The sequence below is a fragment of the Gossypium hirsutum genome, chromosome D03, assembly GCF_007990345.1.
Source record: "Gossypium hirsutum isolate 1008001.06 chromosome D03, Gossypium_hirsutum_v2.1, whole genome shotgun sequence".
NCBI classification, from domain to species: domain Eukaryota; kingdom Viridiplantae; phylum Streptophyta; class Magnoliopsida; order Malvales; family Malvaceae; genus Gossypium; species Gossypium hirsutum.
This window is the reverse complement of record NC_053439.1, coordinates 5,263,583-5,282,393: the sequence shown is the minus strand read 5'-3', so window position 1 is coordinate 5,282,393 and position 18,811 is coordinate 5,263,583. Positions and strand designations below refer to the sequence as shown.

Below are 18,811 nucleotides of genomic sequence, written 5' to 3'. Positions count from 1 at the left end.
ATTCATTATTAAATCGGGCCATTTGCTGGAAAAGAAATTTTGTTGTTCACGATTCCTTGAACTATGTCCTCCTTTCATCGGGTTGAACACAAATCTTTCCGGAACCTTAACTCCGAGATCAAAAACAAGGTTTTATCTTACCATTTCAATTTGACTCCAGAGTTTCATAGCTGGCAACATAAAAGATACATGAAGTAATTAAAGATTATAAACATGCCAAATATGCCAAATATGTAGAATAATAATCTCCGCAATCAAAAAGTTGATTTTGACTTTGTACTTCATCAGATTTCACATACTTGATTTTCGAAAATAACGATAAATCATGGAGCAAATGAAAATGGTCGATATGTTTATACAAATTAGAACTATGATGCTCACCTTCTTTCAATGATAACTTAAGAAAACTTGCTTCGGGTTTAAACACATGGGTTTTCTGGCTTATTTTCGAAAACAATGAAAACCTTTCGTTCAGCAACAATGCAAACATGCTAGACAAATAGGAATTAGGCATGGAAATGTTCAAACAATCAAAACTATCAAAATTCCTTTGAATAGAAAACTATATCCACAAAATTTTCTCGCATGGAATTAAAGAATTTGAATAACAATCCAAATCAAATAGATCAAGCTTGTTCCGTGACAATCTTTTTTCACTCATGACAATGGAATTTTGTTGGCCTATAGTTGAAGCAATAGCAACACTGTTCACATCCTTATGCAATTGGATGTTGTTCGAATCAACACAAAACAAATAATGATAGAAACATTTCAAGACACTATTCGGAACAAATTCAACAACTCTATTCAACGAATAACAACAAAACAAGTCATTATAAAGAATTTTTTTACGATAAACAACATGGGCAAACTTGTCAACGAAATTCAAAAAGTTCCAATCTAATTGAATCTTGAAAGGTTCCTTACCTGGCTTACCTTCGGAGATGTTAAGAAATTTTTACTCTCCAACTTACCCTTTTCGATCAATTGAAATTGTCGCTTGTCAGTAAGGTAGTTAAGTTGGAACTTGTCTATGGGTGAAATTTTATGAACCTAAAATGAAAAGAAATCACAAGGAAAATTCGAATGGGGGTTAGCAAAAATATTCCTCCCTTGTGTTTGAATACTTTCTTCACTTGTTTCTTTTACAAGTTCTCTTTCCTTTTCACTCGTTTCTTTTTCAGTCTCTCTTTTTTCGCACTTTCTTCTATTTTCAAAAACTCATTCTCACTCTTCATTCCACTTTCTTTTTCAACAACGACACTCATTTCATTCACATTTTCTTTTATTTCTTGAATATCAATGACATATTCATCTTTCATATTTTCTTTTCTTTCTCTCTCGTTTTCCTCTTTTTCATTTTCAATCTCTTTTTCAAAGTTCCTTTCTTGCCCGCACTCTTTTTCTTTCTCTTTTCTTTTAATTTCTTTTTCATTTTTCATTTTTGTTTCTTTTTCATTTTTCTTTTCTTGCTCATTCGATCTCACACTCTCTATAGAAGCCTTCATCTTGAGTTGATCTTCGTAGACTTGTTTTGGAGTAAATAGTACTAAGGTTACTTTCCTCCCTTGATGCTTAAATGTATACCTATTGGTATAGTTGTCATGAATGACCCTTCGATCCAATTGCCATGGCCTTCCTAGCAGCAAATGGCAACGTGCATAGGCACCATATCGCATAGGACTTCATCTTGATATCTTCCAATGGAAAATGAAACAATGACTTGTTTAGTCACCTTTAATTCGCCACCATCGTTAAGCCATTGTAGCTTATAAGGATACAGATGCTTGGTAGTGGTTAAGCCAAGCTTCTCCACCATCGTCGTGCTGGCTACGTTTGAGAAACTTTCACCATCAATGATAACTCTACCGACTTTACCTTGTACATAACAGCGAGTATGAAAGAGATTTTCCCGTTGCTGCTCGTTTTCCTTCACTTTGAAGGTTTAAAATTTTTGTGATGACAAGGGCTTCGCCATCGAAAGCATGTTGCAAATCTTCTTCTTCTTCATCAGATGGTTTATGAAGCTCTACTCCTTGTCTGTTTTTCCTTTCATTACAAGATGGAGTTGACATGAAAGAGTCAGAATAAGAAGTTTTTTGTTTGGTAAAAGTGGAAAGATTGTCATATGAGACACAATCAACTCTTCGTGATTGAACCTCCATCGATGAGTATTTTGGTGCACTCGAATAGATACTTGTGCCTTCTTGTTTGTAACCCCGAAAGGCTTCAAGCCCGTGGTTTACTTTTCTTCGACTTGAATCCCTCGACGAATAAGAATCTCGACATGGATCCCTTCTCAAGAAATCATAGGACGATGGACTCCTTGACAATCTTGCTTTTTTACGATCTAACTTTTTTTTGCATTTTCTCAATTTCAATTTGCATAATCATTTTCATTTATTTCCTCATCATTTGCAATTCAAACTCGAAAAGTTCTTGGGACATGATTTCAGCAAAGGATTTGTAACACCCCTAGCCCATATTCGTCGTCGAATTAGGGTCACGAGGCATTACCGACCAAAACACAACTTAGAACAGTTTTTCATTTTAAATCATGCACAAATATATTAACTCAATCCAAAAAATTTTAAACTCGAATAATAACTAGCAGCTAAATCATATATTTCACATTCGCACATATAGATAACTTAACCAACTAAAAACCAATCATGCTTTACTACTTTTAATACATAAACAATTTATGCTTTAAAATTTAAACATATCAATATTATTTATTTAATCACCTATTTGACCCAATTAATATGCATCATATCATAATAAATATACTATATAACTCCAATAGCTGAACCTTATGACCAAAGATCATGGCACTCGAAAATTCAATCAATCAATACTCTTAATCTTTTTAAAAATTTGTACCAAGCTATCATACATGAATAAAATATTACATGCTTTACAAACCTATTATTCGAACCTATTTACTATCATATTCATACCATTCAAATATTTATAATATATTCAAGCTTATATCATTACATCATATTTACTTAGCTTATGTCAAACCATCCATTGCATACATTTATTTCATTAGCAAACTTCTAGCCATACTATTTTATAAACTATGCACATATGCATACTAAGTCATAACAATCCATATATTTAACTAATTATCAAACATATCATTTTATAAGATATATATACATGCGCATAACACTCTAAAACAAAGCCATTTCTAAAATCAAATACCAAATCATGGCTAACCTAATTCATTAACTAATTTATAAAAATAGCAATTTGTATGTTATGCATATGCGCACATTTACTTAGGTTAAGCTTTTCCAACACCTTATTAGGCATATAAATAAGAAAACATAAGCAAGCTTCATTATACAACCAAATACATTTGTAAACATTACCATCCTATGTGCATTATACCGTAGCCACGTTAAACAATTTTTGAACATAAGCAACAAATTTGAAGTACACCAATTCGCATGCTAATTATCATGCCCCAACACATAAACACAACAAATCAATTATCCCCATATTCGGTCATTAAATTTAGCCTAAAATTATCAAACCAAACCATTTTAAAATATGTAGTTAATCACCATTTCAAATTGTACCCAAATAACCATTACACCATCAATGATGTGCTCATCTTTCTGTCTTCTTACCTATTTATTCATGTTGAATCATGTTATCATATAACACACAAAATAACCACATATCATACTTCAAAAATATGCTACCTATAAGGCCGAAAAGCATACACATCATTTACTACCTTCAAGCCAATTCACTAAACAAATTGTACATCCAAAATAAGTCAATAATAAGCCACACCAAATACCAATTTCACAATTTATAGCAAAGCCATCACATAGCTTATAGATACATGCACCATGATTCAAAGACACATCCATCTACTACACAAGTTATACCATAAACCACATTTCTGTATGAGCTAATTTGTTAGCCGATTGTTCATCATACTTTTTATTACTCATTGCCAAATCATAAAACCAAACCCTTCAAGCATGTAAACCATGAAACATACCTCCAAAATAAGTATAAGTCATACCACATACACACAAGCCATAATATTATAATCAAGCCATTTTCGCATGGCTATATATGTATACAAATTCAAAACCAAACATATTTAATCTAACCTATACATGCCATACGTTCAATGTTTAAAACTTCAAAAGTACCTAATGATAGTCGATAGTGTGATGATGATCCTCGACGATCCCTGAGCTTGTAACTAGCTTCTAAAATCTATAAAACATCAATCGAACACACACACAATAAGCTTGGATAGCTTAGTAAGTCATAAGAAAATAAATCATCAAATGAACATTAGCATTATAATTTCAACTTGGCCGAATATAAACTATCTCATGTACACATAAATCACTCTTTTAACATGCATATTTATATCATCATCTCAAGTACTATACTTACCTTATGTTCATAAACATTTAACTTCTCACATACCTGATCCATTTAGCTCGATTTCACATTCGATCTTAACTCAACATTGCCCGTTGAACCATTCGAAATTATTAAGAATATTCAGATAGCTCTACAGTTCATACAGTGCCATTGTTCCAGACGTGGTCTTACATATAATCAAATATCGATGCCACTGTCTCAAATAGGGTCTTATACGAAGTCATATACGATGCCAATGTCCCAGACATGGTCTTACACGTAAATATCAACTCAAGGCCAACGTTCCAGACATGGTCTTACACAAAATCACATACCGGAATCCTAGGGTTCGTACGGGGCTTTTGGACATCGTAATTCAATCGATTCATATTCGTAACAAATCATTCCATGTTAAATTCAATTATGCAATGTAGTTATACATACATACAATTCAATTCGGCTATGTACAAAATAAATTCATACAATTTAACATCATTTATTCACTTATGAACTTACCTCGGACGGAGACGAACGGATGAAATCGACTACTCGACCACTTTCGACTTCTCCCGATCTAATTCCGTTTTCTTTTGTTCTTAATCTATATAAATTCAAATTTGGCTATCTAATAACACATTTAATTCAATTCAAAACACAAACACATAATTAGGGCATTTTGCACTTTAGCCCCTAAAATTCACATTTTTGACATTTTAGTCCCTATTTTATAAAATCACAAAATACACAAAATTTCATATTTCCCATGCTTGGCCGAATATTCATATAGTTCATATAAGCCCATATATTTCATTTACTTTACATTTTAACCCTTAAATTTCTCATTTTCACAAATTAGTCCATACTAAGCAAATTCATCAAAAATCACAATACAAACAATATTTATCTATCATCAAGCTTTCATATTTTACCATTTAACATCACAAAGCTTACAAAATCAACAAAGGCATAACTCAAATTCATCATTAAATTCTGAAATTTAAGCATGGGCTTGATAAAAAAACAAAGCAACGATCTCAAAAATGTAAAAATTATCAAAAAAACCGAACAAATTACATACCTTAATCAAACAAAATGAGTGTCGAACCTAGCTTGCTATTTTTTTATTTCTTTTCCTTTTATAGCTTCAACAATGGGAAAGATGAACATGCAAAAATTTTCATGTTTTATTTATTTTATTATCATTTAATATTCATTTACCAAATTAACCTTAATGAAATAATATGAAAGCTTTATAAAGGTTGTCCATCTTTGTCCACTCAAATATTTAATGGTCAATTTAAAACATAAGGACTCCATAATTAATTCATCAAATTAATTAAGCACTTTAACATATAGAAAGCCACTTTTACATTTTCTGCGATTAAGTCCTTTTTCATAAATCAGCACACAAACGATAAAATTTTCACACGAAATTTTCACACATTAATTCACATACTGTAAACACCAAAAATAATATAAAAATAATTCTTTAACTTCAGATTTGTGGTTCTGAAACCACTGTTTCGATTTAGCTAAAATCGGGCTATTACAAGATTAGAAAACAAAAGACAAATTAGATAGAAAATGAACCTCACCAAATTCAAAAATCCTCACCAGTCTCTCACAAAGAAAAACAAAGATGAACACTCCTCTCATGTTTCGCTCATATATTGGCTTTTACCTCTTAATGAATTCTTCACTCGTGCCTTTTACCTATCAAATTCACCTCTCGAAGTTCTTGAAGATTTCTTTAGACCTATTAGAAACCACGTAGGTCAGCTTCAAAAGGATAAAAACAAAAGGAATGATGACAGGTGATAGGCAGGCTTGAAAGAAAACAATTTCGAAAAGTGTGGCAGAAAAAGTTTTTTTAAACAAACAAGAAAGATCGGGAAATAAAACACTTTGTAAGCTAGCTTTTCTTTTGTCGAAATACACAAAACCCGAACTCCCACTTTTGTATACTTTTTTTTAAATTTTGTATTTTGCATACTTTTTTTTATATTCGAACTATTTTTTTAATCAATACTTTTTTCCTTCAATCCGAGAGTATGAAAAACGATAATAAGTACTTAATTTCAAAAAATCTGATACCAAATGATACGAACTCACTTACGGGATGTAATTGAGGCATTTGTTTTCCCGATCGTAAATTAAGTAGTTTTTGTTTTAGTTTAACAAAAGGCTAAATTTAAAGAAGATAGTTTAATAAGTAGCGGATAAAAATAAAGATATTTTGATGGAAAGATGGAGAAACGGACTTAAAACAAGAAAGAACCCTTAATAGCGATTAAGGACTCGAATCTTATAAGTTTTAAGCTGAAAATGGGTTGATGAAAACGGACCGTGACCTTCTATCTAATGAGATAGGAACCAAACGGTATCAAGATGAACGTCACACTCGGAAGAGTGATAAGTTCAGAAAAAGAAACAAGTTTGACGCCACTAGCTTAGCTAGATAAGTTAAGTTGAATCTCAAAGAAAAACGAGAGTGAATAACTCACAAAGTTATATTTCATATATCAAAGTCTTATATTCTGAAATGTTTACAAAAGGAACTATTTATAGACTGAGGAATAACCAGTCGAATGGACAAGAATTAAATACAAAGTAATTAAGCTGAATTAATTAAATATCTAGATGAAAAACATTCCAATGAATTCAGTCAAGTGAGGTGCCGAACAGCTTTGGTTCATGGCTTCGATAGGTGAGCTGAATGTAGCTTGATTCGGTGAATGAAGATAATGTCTAAGAGGTGCACCGTATGAGAAGTAAGCTGGTGAATGTACTTGATAGAAGCCGAATGGTCTTTGGGTGTGAACATTCGGTTATGAGGGTGTGAACAGCAAGCACTGAAAGGTTACTTGAAAAGTTAGCTGATCAGCTCATAATCATTGGCTAAGGGTTCATGAATAATTCGGCTGAGTGAATGTAGAACCAACTCTCTAAATACATGCACAATTGGGTGGATTGCTCTTCATTAAATAGCTTCAATGTATCAGCAAGATACATGAATGTCCAGCTGAAAAATAGTTCCCATTGTTCATACACAATCGGATGCATGCTTCATATTAATTAACTTCAATAAATCAGCTAGATTCATAGATGTATGTTCAGTCGAATAATTAGATGTTCAGCTACCCATTCCAGCAACCTATTAAGACACAATTAAACACACGGTTAAATCTTAACTAAGACAAATTAAACACAATTAAATATATAATTAAGGCTGTAAAAAAATTAAACAAAATTAATATAATTATTGTAAATGAATTGTAAATGTCTTAGTAGCTGAGTTAGCTAGCTAAGTTAGGTTCAGCTTCAAATAAGTTGAAAATGTCCATTGCTGAACCATCTAGGTCATGGCTAAGGAGTCCACTTGTAATTTCCTTCCAAACTTGACCAATTAAAGTTGATATTGACTCCTAAAACGTTTAGCTCATGCTCGAGTGATTGGTCCAATAGGAAGCTTGAGAGAATCTCGATTGGAGCCAGCTGAGTCCTTAGGCTGGTTTGTATCATGTATTTTGAGTAAAGAATAGAGTAGAGGAAGAATTCCCTAAAAGACTTTCTTTTGCCCTAATCCCAATAGGTGTATATAAAAGGGTTGGAATCTATATTGTAGGTAATATGTTTATGTATAACAATTGTCTTCTCCTAGTTGAAGGGAGGATTATAAAGTGACCTTGCTCCGCTCACCATACCAATTGTTGATATTGGTTCTCAACAATGAGGAAAATGTGACGAAGATAGGAATACTAGTTCACCAATGATAGGCAAAAAGCCAGGGTTAAGGTATTCAAAGAGAGGAAAGAGAAGAAAGGGAAAGAAAACGTGGAGGTTAGGCTGATACTTAATTTTTCTTGGGGAGGAAAGAGATCCTTAGTCTCTTGTGCTTTGGGGCATATATAGGGGGATTGCCCCTTGTCTTGTAGTACCACGTAGCTGACAATATGAGGGTAGGAATAATCGTGTGCTCAACCAGGTGGCAAAGTCGTTCCAAGTCAATTATCACCATATGGTGTACTATATGGTCTTGCTTTGAAGTTCTCCACCATGAGGTTGTACAAGGTTGTTGTGTCTCAGTGGTCCCCGCGAGGGGGGATGTAACAAATCATTTTTGAGGTGATTCAACTAGGATATGCGGAGGGTTTCTATAGATCACCCTAAGCGAGGGGTCATCGCGAATGGTTCCCAATAGAGGATTGTGTTATTCTCAACAGAGGGTCATCTGCGGCTTGTTCCATGTTCTACCACATGTCCTACTCTTGTAGGGGTATAACATGTACATTTTTTTGTTACACCTAAAATAACAAATTACCTCTAAAAAAACAAGTGGGATCCACCTAAATCAATTTGTAGGTTTTTTTTTACTTCACTGATGATGTATTGGATAATAATCTTATATTTAAAGTTTTGACTTGTAACAAATAAAAAAAAATTATAATTTATAATATTTAATCTTGTGATAGCTATTTTTATAACAATCTTACCCAAGGTTTTAAAATCATTTTGGTTGTTGAATTGGTTTGGCCACCACTTTGTCGGTCTTACTTATATGTTTGATTCAATTAAATAAATTATTAAAAATTTAAAAAACAAATATTTAAAAAATTAGATTCAATCGATTTTTACCTAATTTAACTGGTCTATATTGATTCTCGAGTCAACTAATCTATTGGCCTTCTCCAAACTGATACCTCAATTTATTCATGGTTTCAATCTATTGATATATTTTCATACTCTTTACAAATTTAAAATTTAGTCATTATATTTTTATTTTTAGAAAAAAATTTTACCTTTCAGATTTTAAAATTTAAATTTAATTGTTAATCCTATTAATTTTTTTATTAAAACGATTGATATGACATTTTAAAATTTAAAAGAAAATACTCACGTAAATGATATTATAATGAATATAAATTTAATAAAATAAAATAAATAGTTGTGGTTAAATATTAGAATATAAGGAATAATTGCATATATTAAGGTAAAATAAAAGGCAAAGCTCCCAAGTCTTGGTGAGTAAGCTAAAACATTAAAGTGTATTTGGCAAGTAATGGTGAATTATAATATTGGAAAATTGGTGGAGTGGAGGCTTCACCAACCCCAAAACGCTATATACATAACATATATTGCAGCTTAAAGCAAGTTTAAGCACGCAAGTAACGAATTTCAACAATAAAAAAGTTATATATACTTCCCCTTTCTTGCGGTTCTCTCTCTCTCTCCCTCTTTCACCAACTGTTTTTTTTTTGGTCCACAGCTATTCTGATCGAAACCAATTAAAGGAATCGCAGGTGGGACTGATAGAGGTTTGTGTATTGCCTGCATGGAGACACCCGCAATGGCTACGCAGGCACCAAAACTTAATCAGAAATTGAATTATTCCATGGTTGGTAAAGAGAATGATATGATGATGATAGGTGGTCTAATTTCTAAGAAGTCTGGTATTGATTTGATGCAAAACTGTGATCTCCCTCCACCTCTCAAGGTGTTCGCTGGGTTGGATAAGGCGGTGGAGTTGATGTCGTCGAATAACAGGGCGGGTTATAGCATCATAGGACAAGAGGACGATAAAAACGATGATGGGAAGTTGGAGATTTTCAAGGCTTTAAGGTTGTCGCAAACGCGTGCGAGGGAAGCGGAAAGGAAGGCGGCGGACTTGGCGGAGGAGAAACAACGGGTATCGGATGCTTTTATGAAAGAATCGTTGCAGTTGTTTGCTTATCGGCAATGGGTGAGATTGCTTGAGATTCAAGTCTGGGTTCTGAAATCACAAATGGTGGAGAAAGATAAGAATTTTTGTGATAAAACAGAGAGGCAAAGATTGGTAGAAGAGGGAATTGAGGGTGGAAACAATAATGGGGATGAAATGTCATTGATTGTTGCTTTGGCTATTTGCCTTGGGATTGCCAGTGTTGGTTTGGCATTTGGTTGTAGATATTTGTTTTGAATGATAAAGGAAGAAAATGGGTATTTTCATCTGTTTTTCTCTTCTTTTTTTGTCATTTATATATACATACATAAATATATATATATGAATGATAATCCCATTCTAGAAAGGAAATCATTTCGAAAGTCAACTTCTATGATATAGAGTTTATAATAACATTAACAGAGATGGAGGCATGGGTAGGAACTGTGAAATGGTTTAAATCATTTACTGGAGCCGCAGCACCGGCACCAATCTGTTTGACATGAAAGATCTATTTTTCTGTACCTAGATGTATCTCTATTTAAATTGTATTACTGTAACCGAGTTTTAGATGATCGCCATGTGAACAGCCCTCAAATGGTTATAACAATCATCACTGCAGGTAAAGACCTCTAAACAGGCCCAGCAAACATGTCTTCCACACTTGCATTCGATATGGTTACACCCATCGATCTTCTCGATTGTATATCCGCAGACGGGGCAAGTTTTTACCTGCTCTTTCCCTTTGCACCACTCTTTCAAAGATATATCTGGATCTTCCTTGAACTCCCGGTACTTCTCACATGACAGATAAGGATGATACTCCCCATGGCACCTAGTACAAGTCTCCGTGTAACATGCTCCACAGACAAATAGCTCGCCAGGAGTCTCAGGATCAGCAACACGATAAACTGAAGGGCAATCGGGAGACGGGCAAAACCTGTACGTGCCTTTACTGGATGCAACAAATGCCCCTAAAGAAGCCCGAAAGAGTTGCTCCAACATCTCCGACAAAAGGAGAGACTTCAAATCAGTAAGCAATATGGGGACTTTACACCCTTGGTGCGCACAGCATATAGGGAAACTATCCAAGTTTCTGATTGCAGACTCGCATTGCTCCACCAAACACGGACGGCAGAAGAAATGTGAACAACCTTCAAGCCAGTAGCCATCTTCTACTTCACACAAGCAAATAGGGCAGGTAGTATCACAATCAGATTTCTTGGCTAAATCTTCACCTGTCTCTGCAATGTCAAGGACAATCAATTCAACCTTTCTCTTTGTTTCTTTGTCCCCATGGATTGAAATAACATGAAGCCTGGAGTCAAGTGTAAACTCGGACCCAGGTATCTTCTCTTTCAGCCCATGAAGGTCTGGCCCGAATTTCTTAACCACTTCCTTCATCAAGTCAGGTGGCAGACCCGGACCACGAAGGCAAACCTCAAGCTGCTTGCTCTCATGGTACGACAAAAGAGATTGAATCATTTTTTGCTCCGCTACAGCGGCAGCATCTGGAGAGCCAAAGATTCTTACACCCAGACTATGCCTGTCGAAAGAAATGTAGGTTCTTGTCTCCCGTTGCAATGACCTCATAAGATGAATGCCATCTCTAGAGAACAAATGCTGCAATATAGAAGGGGTGAGGCCGGCATGTTTTATGGTTCTACCATTCATTAGCTCTTCAAGTCGCCTTCTCATCTCTGCAACAGTTTTGGTGGCATTGGCAGATATTCTCACCCGATAGGAACCATTTCCATTTGCCTCTATAGAGCAACCTGCACCTGTAAAAGATGTATTTCATGCCCATCAGCCTTTGACAATTTCAGAAGAAAACAAACAAACTCCTTAATTATACTGCTGAAATACTTGGTTGTCAAAAGGAACATGCAACCTCCAGTCTGTTACCGTTATCGGAGGGAAGTGCTTAAAAATTTTAAAAATAAACCTTTCATCTTAAAATCAGCACAACAGCAGTAAAAATCCTAAAGTTTATGGGATTGAAAATAACCATTTAAATCATTAAACGTACACAAAGTAATATGATTAAGTACTTCTGCTGGTCACCATTAACAGGGGGACCAACATTTGACACTAACGCGACCAGCTTTTGCTTTGGTTGTCACCTATCTCATGATATAGTTGCTCATGTCAGCATTGGTATCTTTTATCCAAGCTTGAATTAGTACTTATAACTAGAGTCTCGTAAACAAACGCACATATATCTATGTGTTACCACTTTGCAGAAAGTGGAAGGAAACATAAAAAAATATAACTGGAACATGAAATACAGAAGCATTTCAATGACGAGCTCTGGCCACCAACACGCATATCTAGAGACCCCAGCACAAGCAGAGGTATGCAAATATGGCCAAGATGAACTTGTACAGGGTTGTTAAATGAAAATTTTTAAATAAATAAACAAATAATAGTGCTGCCAGTATGAGTACCTTTTACACGTTTGAAGCTTGCAAGTAATGAATCTAGCTGCTTCTTAATAACAGCATACACAAACGAGGAGCAGGATATATAGCTATGAAACAGTCGCTGGCACGTTATCTTTTGCCATGACAGACATCTCCGTAACACTTTCCCCTCTAAATGCTCTAAAGCTTTTGCAGCTTCCAAATGTAATCTTCCATCAAAGGTGATCAAGGCTTTCATAAAAGTCTCCTTTGGTTCAGGCTGGAAAACCTGAACCCAGCAACAATTTGTATGGAGATTCCTTTTAGGCATAAAGTAGGATATTTCTCTATGGAGTGCCTCTTCACAAGCTCCACAACTTGGATTTTCCACAGCATCTCCTCTCACCAGGAAAAAATCATGGATTTTTCTGTTTGTTGCCCCCTGTAGGGTATCCCAAATTTCAGCTTCAGAAAGCTCTTTATCAATTCCACGTATCAGTATGGCATCATCGGATTTCGAGCTAACATCACAACGAATAGTTTTACTCCCTACTACCAGATTATCGAGATCATCAATAACGAAACCAACATCAAGTAGATCACACTTAACAAATCCAAACCCTTTACTCTCTCTGCGAGGCCAATAAACTTTTGCTTTGACAGCAGGGAAGGAAATCATCTTATGATCACCTCCGAAGGATGTTCTTGAAGGAAGTACCTTTAGTGCAGAGCCAGCAAAGTCAACTCCATCCAGCTCAGCAGCTTTTTGGGCAGCATCAGGAGTTAGGAACGTTATCTTGCCCCACTTTTCCTTGTCATCACTCTCCTGTCCATTGGCTTGAGATTTATGAACAGAGCAAATACTGCCATTTGAATATCTCTCAAAGAACTTCAAAAGCTCCTTATCATCAAGGGTATTAACATTTGAATGGAAAACGTCAATGGTCAAACATCTCTTTTCAACTTCAAGATGCTTAATCTCAGCTCCTGCTCCAAAAAGTGCGATAGATGATGAGGCATTCGGTCCATGATATAAAAATTTCTCCATGCATTCATTAAACAACCATTTCCTTTCACATTCCAGCACCTCATTTACAAAAGCCAGAACCTTCTGCATGTCCACTGACAGGGCAAACAGTCGAATCTCATTATGATCAAAATTGACTTCAATACCAATTCGTTCATCCATACAGGCAGTCCTAATCCGTGACAGAAGTGATTGAAGATTATGGTTGGATTTCCCACAAATTTTTTTTAGCAGAGTACTGCCAAAACCAGCCATTGCCTTTACTTGCAGCTTCTGGCTTTCCATCTTAGATGCATCAAACATGGGCGGAGGATGGAGAATGGCTAAAGATTCAAAATCAAAAGCTGTTACACAAACCAAATATTGATTAGTTACTGATAAAATTTCACCAAAAACAACCCAATGTGGTTTCTGACCAAATATCAACAATGAACAAGAAGGATGTAACTTAATATGTTGTCCGGTCAATGCCACTTCATAACCAAGTTGGTCATATCCAGAATACATGGCTACATTTTCGGAAAGGGAAGAAAGTATAATTGCCTTCAAGCACTTATCATGCTCAGTAGTCTTATCAGGATCCCAGAACCAGTAACTTGGAATAACAACAGCAAGCTCCTTTTGAAGACAAATTTCCAATTCAGTGACTGTGTCTTGGCATCGCCGCATTGATTTAGCATTTATACTGTTCTCCCAGCACCATTTACTTTTTCTATTGGCCGGGAGGGCTTCCCATTCCTTGTACACAGAGAGCAGAGTAAAGAGATCACCATCTCTGTGGCAAAATTGCACCTTAAAACAATCAGCTTTTACCTTATCACGATCATTTCCCACCCTGCAAAATATGCTACTAGCATCTGCCATAACAGCAGCAAGAACAAGACCCTCTCTACAAAGACCATAATGGAAGCAACTGAGAACCAGTTTACCAAGACGAGGCTCAATCCCCAACTTTACCAAGTACCGCCCTTCCACCGTTAATTCAAAAACTCCATTATCCTCCCCAATGGCTCCCAACTGGATAAGATTCCTAATGGCCATGTCAATGGCTTTAGAACTAGGTGCATCAACAAAATCAAAACTCTGAACCTTTTTGACTCCCAAAGCAAGGATCCGCAGAACTGCAACACCAAGATGAACTCTGCGAATCTCAGGCTCTTGATTAGAGGGCATTGACTCAAAATCACTTGCTGCATATAGTCTGTAGCATCTTCCAGGTTCTGTCCTCCCAGCTCGTCCAGCCCTCTGATTGGCAGAACTCTGGCTGATCCAGCACACTTTGAGAACATTCATTCCAGTGCCAGGTTCAAATTTACGCTCCTTCACCAAACCAGAATCAATCACATACTTTATCCCAGGAATAGTAAGTGATGTCTCTGCTATATTTGTTGCAAATACGACTTTCCGTTTCCCAGGGTAGCTCTGGAAAACACGAAATTGTTCTTCAAAGGATAGCTTTCCATGCAATGGTAAAGCAACTGCATTTGGAGCTTCAAAATTCTCAGAAGCCCATTCAACTTCAATCTTTGATGTCAAAAATGCAAGAATGTTCCCCTCTTTCTCCGTTTTATGAACCTCAGCAGCCATCCTCAAGACATCAGAAACATACGGAGCAACCATACCAGAACCAGAAGTTACCTCAGTTGCACAAGGAACATATTGAATATCAACAGGAAAGTTTCTCCCAATCACATGAAATATCGGACAACAAAAGAAGTAGTCTGACAGTTGATCTGCATTAGCCGTTGCAGACATTATTATGAGCCTTAAATCAAGTCTTCGACCAAGTAAATCTTTAACCAATGCCAAAAGAAGATCAGTATTCAAACTTCTTTCATGGGCCTCATCAACAATGATGCAAGAAATTCCTGACAAATTCCTATCATTCATATAATGCTGCAGTAAACAATGGTCAGTCATATATATTAACTTGGAATCAAACTGCTGAGCAGATGAAAATGTTGGATAACATGTTACAAAATTATCATCATAACACCCAAAGCTTTCTTCTGTGACTCTTTGTGCTAATGAGACGGTGGCAATCTTCCTTGGCTGAGTACATACAATAGACTCATTAGCAGCAATTCCTGAATCAGCAAGAAACTGAACCAGCTGCGTACTCTTTCCAGAACCAGTCTCCCCAATCAATACAATTATCTGATCATTTAATAGTTATTAGAGACACATTGAAAAATACTACACTGTAATTAAAGTTAAACACTCAAGTAGTATAGGAACAAAATAAATAAAATAGCAAAGAGAATTTCCTAATCATCTTGCAGTTACTATATACTAATTGCATGGGACAATAAAAGAGTTTTTTTTATTTCTTTCTAAGGTATATAACAACCATCGGATTCAGTTTAGGCCTCTCTACCAATTTAGCTGCAGCTCCCTACTTGCTCATTTGCAACGACTAGCCTATGTTAATTTTCAACCTTTATGGTATCTCAATGTTCAAGTCCACTTTATCCCAAATCACATTTCAAGCAATTGAACAGCCTCTCCATACTATCCTCTGAAGATTATCCTAGGAGTTAGCTACTTAGTACTGAGATCCTCGTTAATTCCTGAGAACACTAGGGAAAAAGATGAATAGACGAAGCCTATCGAAAGGTTGTAAATTTCTTTACTTGCAATTAAATGAACGCGATACTTATTATAAACCCAACTATGGATAGGTGTGTATCACCCTATTAACCCTTATTGGAGAGTCTAAAAACTCCACCAACAATGTATTTATAATTTCTCTTTTAAAAATGAGTAGTCAATTACAAGATAATAATTCTTCCATGGTTTTACAAGGCAAGGATATGAACTTACTTTCACTCTGTATTGTAGTTGGAGTGTACTTCAACCTACTCTTCAAGTTATTGAACTCTAATTACATGGTCTCAATATATAATATGATAATCCTTTAAATGACAGCATCTCATGCATATAAACATGTTATGTATTTCTGATAAACAGCCAAAGACCCAGGCATAATCCAAATTACCTACCCGCGACCCATACATGGGCCCTACCAGTTGATGCATGAAACCTACGTAGAACGTGAATTTCATGAACAATAACCGTGTAAATAAATACCCGATTATCCTCTTCAATAGGACACAGAAAAAACACTCAAACAAAACATAGTGCTTTTAATCTCCAAGATATATGAGTACAACCAACATTTCAAGTTTTCGACTTGTATTACCAAGTATCTATACTGCACTCCAATGTATAAGATTAAACTCATCTTCTAAACTACATCATAAAACCCTAAAAGGAGCTCAATATAGAACACAAATGAAGGGGTTTTAGGAATAAATTTTCACCTGTTCACCATGTATTCTAGTGAGAATCTCTTGCCTGTGAGCATAAATAGGCAAACCATCGGCCAATCTCCTACATTCCCTCAAAATCAGCCGATGAATTCTCTCCCAATCAAGCTTTCCATCAACCCTGAAAACATCGACACTTTCCTCTTGTTCCTCCTTCCCGATTTTCTCATCTTCCAAACACCGCAGCAAACTCCTCATCCCTCCCTTAAACTCATTCAACCGCTTCGAGATCATCAGGCTCTGTTCATTCAAAGCTTTCTTCTTGTCATTCAGCATGAAAAACCTTCCCATTGAATAATGCCTCTTACCCATTTGTCCCGATACTTCAGCAATCTGATCAGACTTCTCATCGAATTTTTTCTGCCATTCCTTAACCAATTCCCCTTCCATCAATCCCTTTATATGGTTCGAGAAAAGGGTTTTCAGGTCTTGTTGGAGTTCCAGATTGTCGGAAGGTACGAGGACGTTGGAAATAAGGTTGGGAGTGTAATTGTGAGACCCCTCAAGGCGGGAACGCCAGAGTGAAATAATCGAAGAGAGGGTTGTAGTCCATTCCTGGAAATATAAGGAAGCAGCGATTTTTCCAGTAGGGTCAATGTGGAACTTTTCCGGGGATGGGTTGAATTGAGAAAGTAGAGTTTGTAGGTTGCTGGGTTCTGATCGGAAGGAAGGAGAGTCCTTTAAGAGTTGAATCATGAAGTTTGGGGGTGGGAGAGTGTTGTTATCGGTGGAAGAAACAGCAGTTGATGGCAAAGGAGGGTATCGATTATTGACACCCGGGCATGTGGGTTTCTGATGGTTGTTGTTCGAGTAGCTGTGGAGCTGGAAGGATTTATGGCCATCCGATGGAGGCGACGGGTGGCAGTTGTTGGAGGATGAAGTGAGATTCATCATGGCATAGAGAAACTAATAAAAATCAAAAGGATAAAAAGAAAAGACTTGGTTGCATAGAAGAGAAGCGAAGATAAGAGAAGAACAGTGAAAGAGACGATAAGCAAGTAGAAGTGTAGGGGAATATCGAACGTAGCGAGTCTTTATATATTTCTGTTGAAAGCTTTTATAATTTTAATATTAGTGTTTGAACTTTAACGGGTAACTTCCGCCGCAAGTAATGTAACTATCCTTATGTTTTTTTTCCATTTAAAATAGTTAACCAATGAATGGTTTGACGTAACAAAAAATTTAGTCGTAAATAATTATATATTTATTATATCAATCTAGTCATAATATAATATAGATATTAATAATTAATAAGGTATTTATCATTTTAGGTTAAATTAGATTGTTGGCCCAATAAATATGATTGTAGGTTGTTGGTGAAGATATATCTTTAGCTAAAAATTTAAATGATGAGTTGATCATTGTTGAAATACATGTCATAGCCATCATTTTCTTTGAATTCAGCAGTTTATTGTTCAAAATTTTCACCCCACCCGTTGGTTGCGGATTGCAAAACTATATTAACGATCTTCCGGCGAAAGCAATTGGTGATGTTAAAACACTACAACCCCTACCATCTTCAAAACTTTCTTTCTCCTGACTTTATTGCTTTTTATGAACTTTCCTAATTTTATGGTTAATTTTGTTAATGCTGATTAGGCTGGATATCGGCCCTATTTGTAAATTTCCTTTTCGAGTCAACTTACCAAAAAATAGTGTATACTACTACATAAAATTTTAATCATTCCCAAAGTATGATCAGAGAGAATATATAAAACTTTATTAGCAAAATAAAAAGTAAAAACATGTCATGGAATACATATGGTAAACCAGTATTTTTCAGTATGGTTGTTTGTCATCAGCCTCATTGTATGAACACCAAGATCTCTTACCAGCTGCACCAAATACAACCCCAAATTCACTAACATCTTTTAAAATAAAACAAAAAATGATGAGAAAATGTGGGAAACAAAAATCATTCTTGTATCTCGATATATGTATTTATTGATAT

The 18,811-nt window shown here is 35.6% G+C and overlaps 2 protein-coding genes across 2 annotated transcripts; one reads left to right on the top strand and one right to left on the bottom strand.

Moving 5' to 3' along the window:
- Positions 1–9,563: 9,563 nt before the first annotated feature.
- LOC107950001 (uncharacterized) lies at positions 9,564–10,865 on the top strand. Its single transcript, XM_041089664.1, has 2 exons — positions 9,564–10,380; positions 10,725–10,865. Exon 1 carries the CDS (start codon positions 9,737–9,739, stop codon positions 10,358–10,360), a length of 624 nt encoding a protein of 207 aa, XP_040945598.1. The 5' UTR covers positions 9,564–9,736; the 3' UTR covers positions 10,361–10,380; positions 10,725–10,865.
- Positions 10,545–17,855, bottom strand: LOC107950424 (ATP-dependent RNA helicase DEAH11, chloroplastic). The gene is made up of 3 exons (XM_041089663.1): positions 16,855–17,855; positions 12,550–15,688; positions 10,545–11,883 (listed from the first exon to the last, which is right to left on the bottom strand). The coding sequence occupies exons 1-3, from the start codon at positions 17,752–17,754 to the stop codon at positions 10,670–10,672; spliced, it is 5,253 nt and encodes a 1,750-aa protein (XP_040945597.1). The 5' UTR covers positions 17,755–17,855; the 3' UTR covers positions 10,545–10,669.
- Positions 17,856–18,811: the final 956 nt, after the last annotated feature.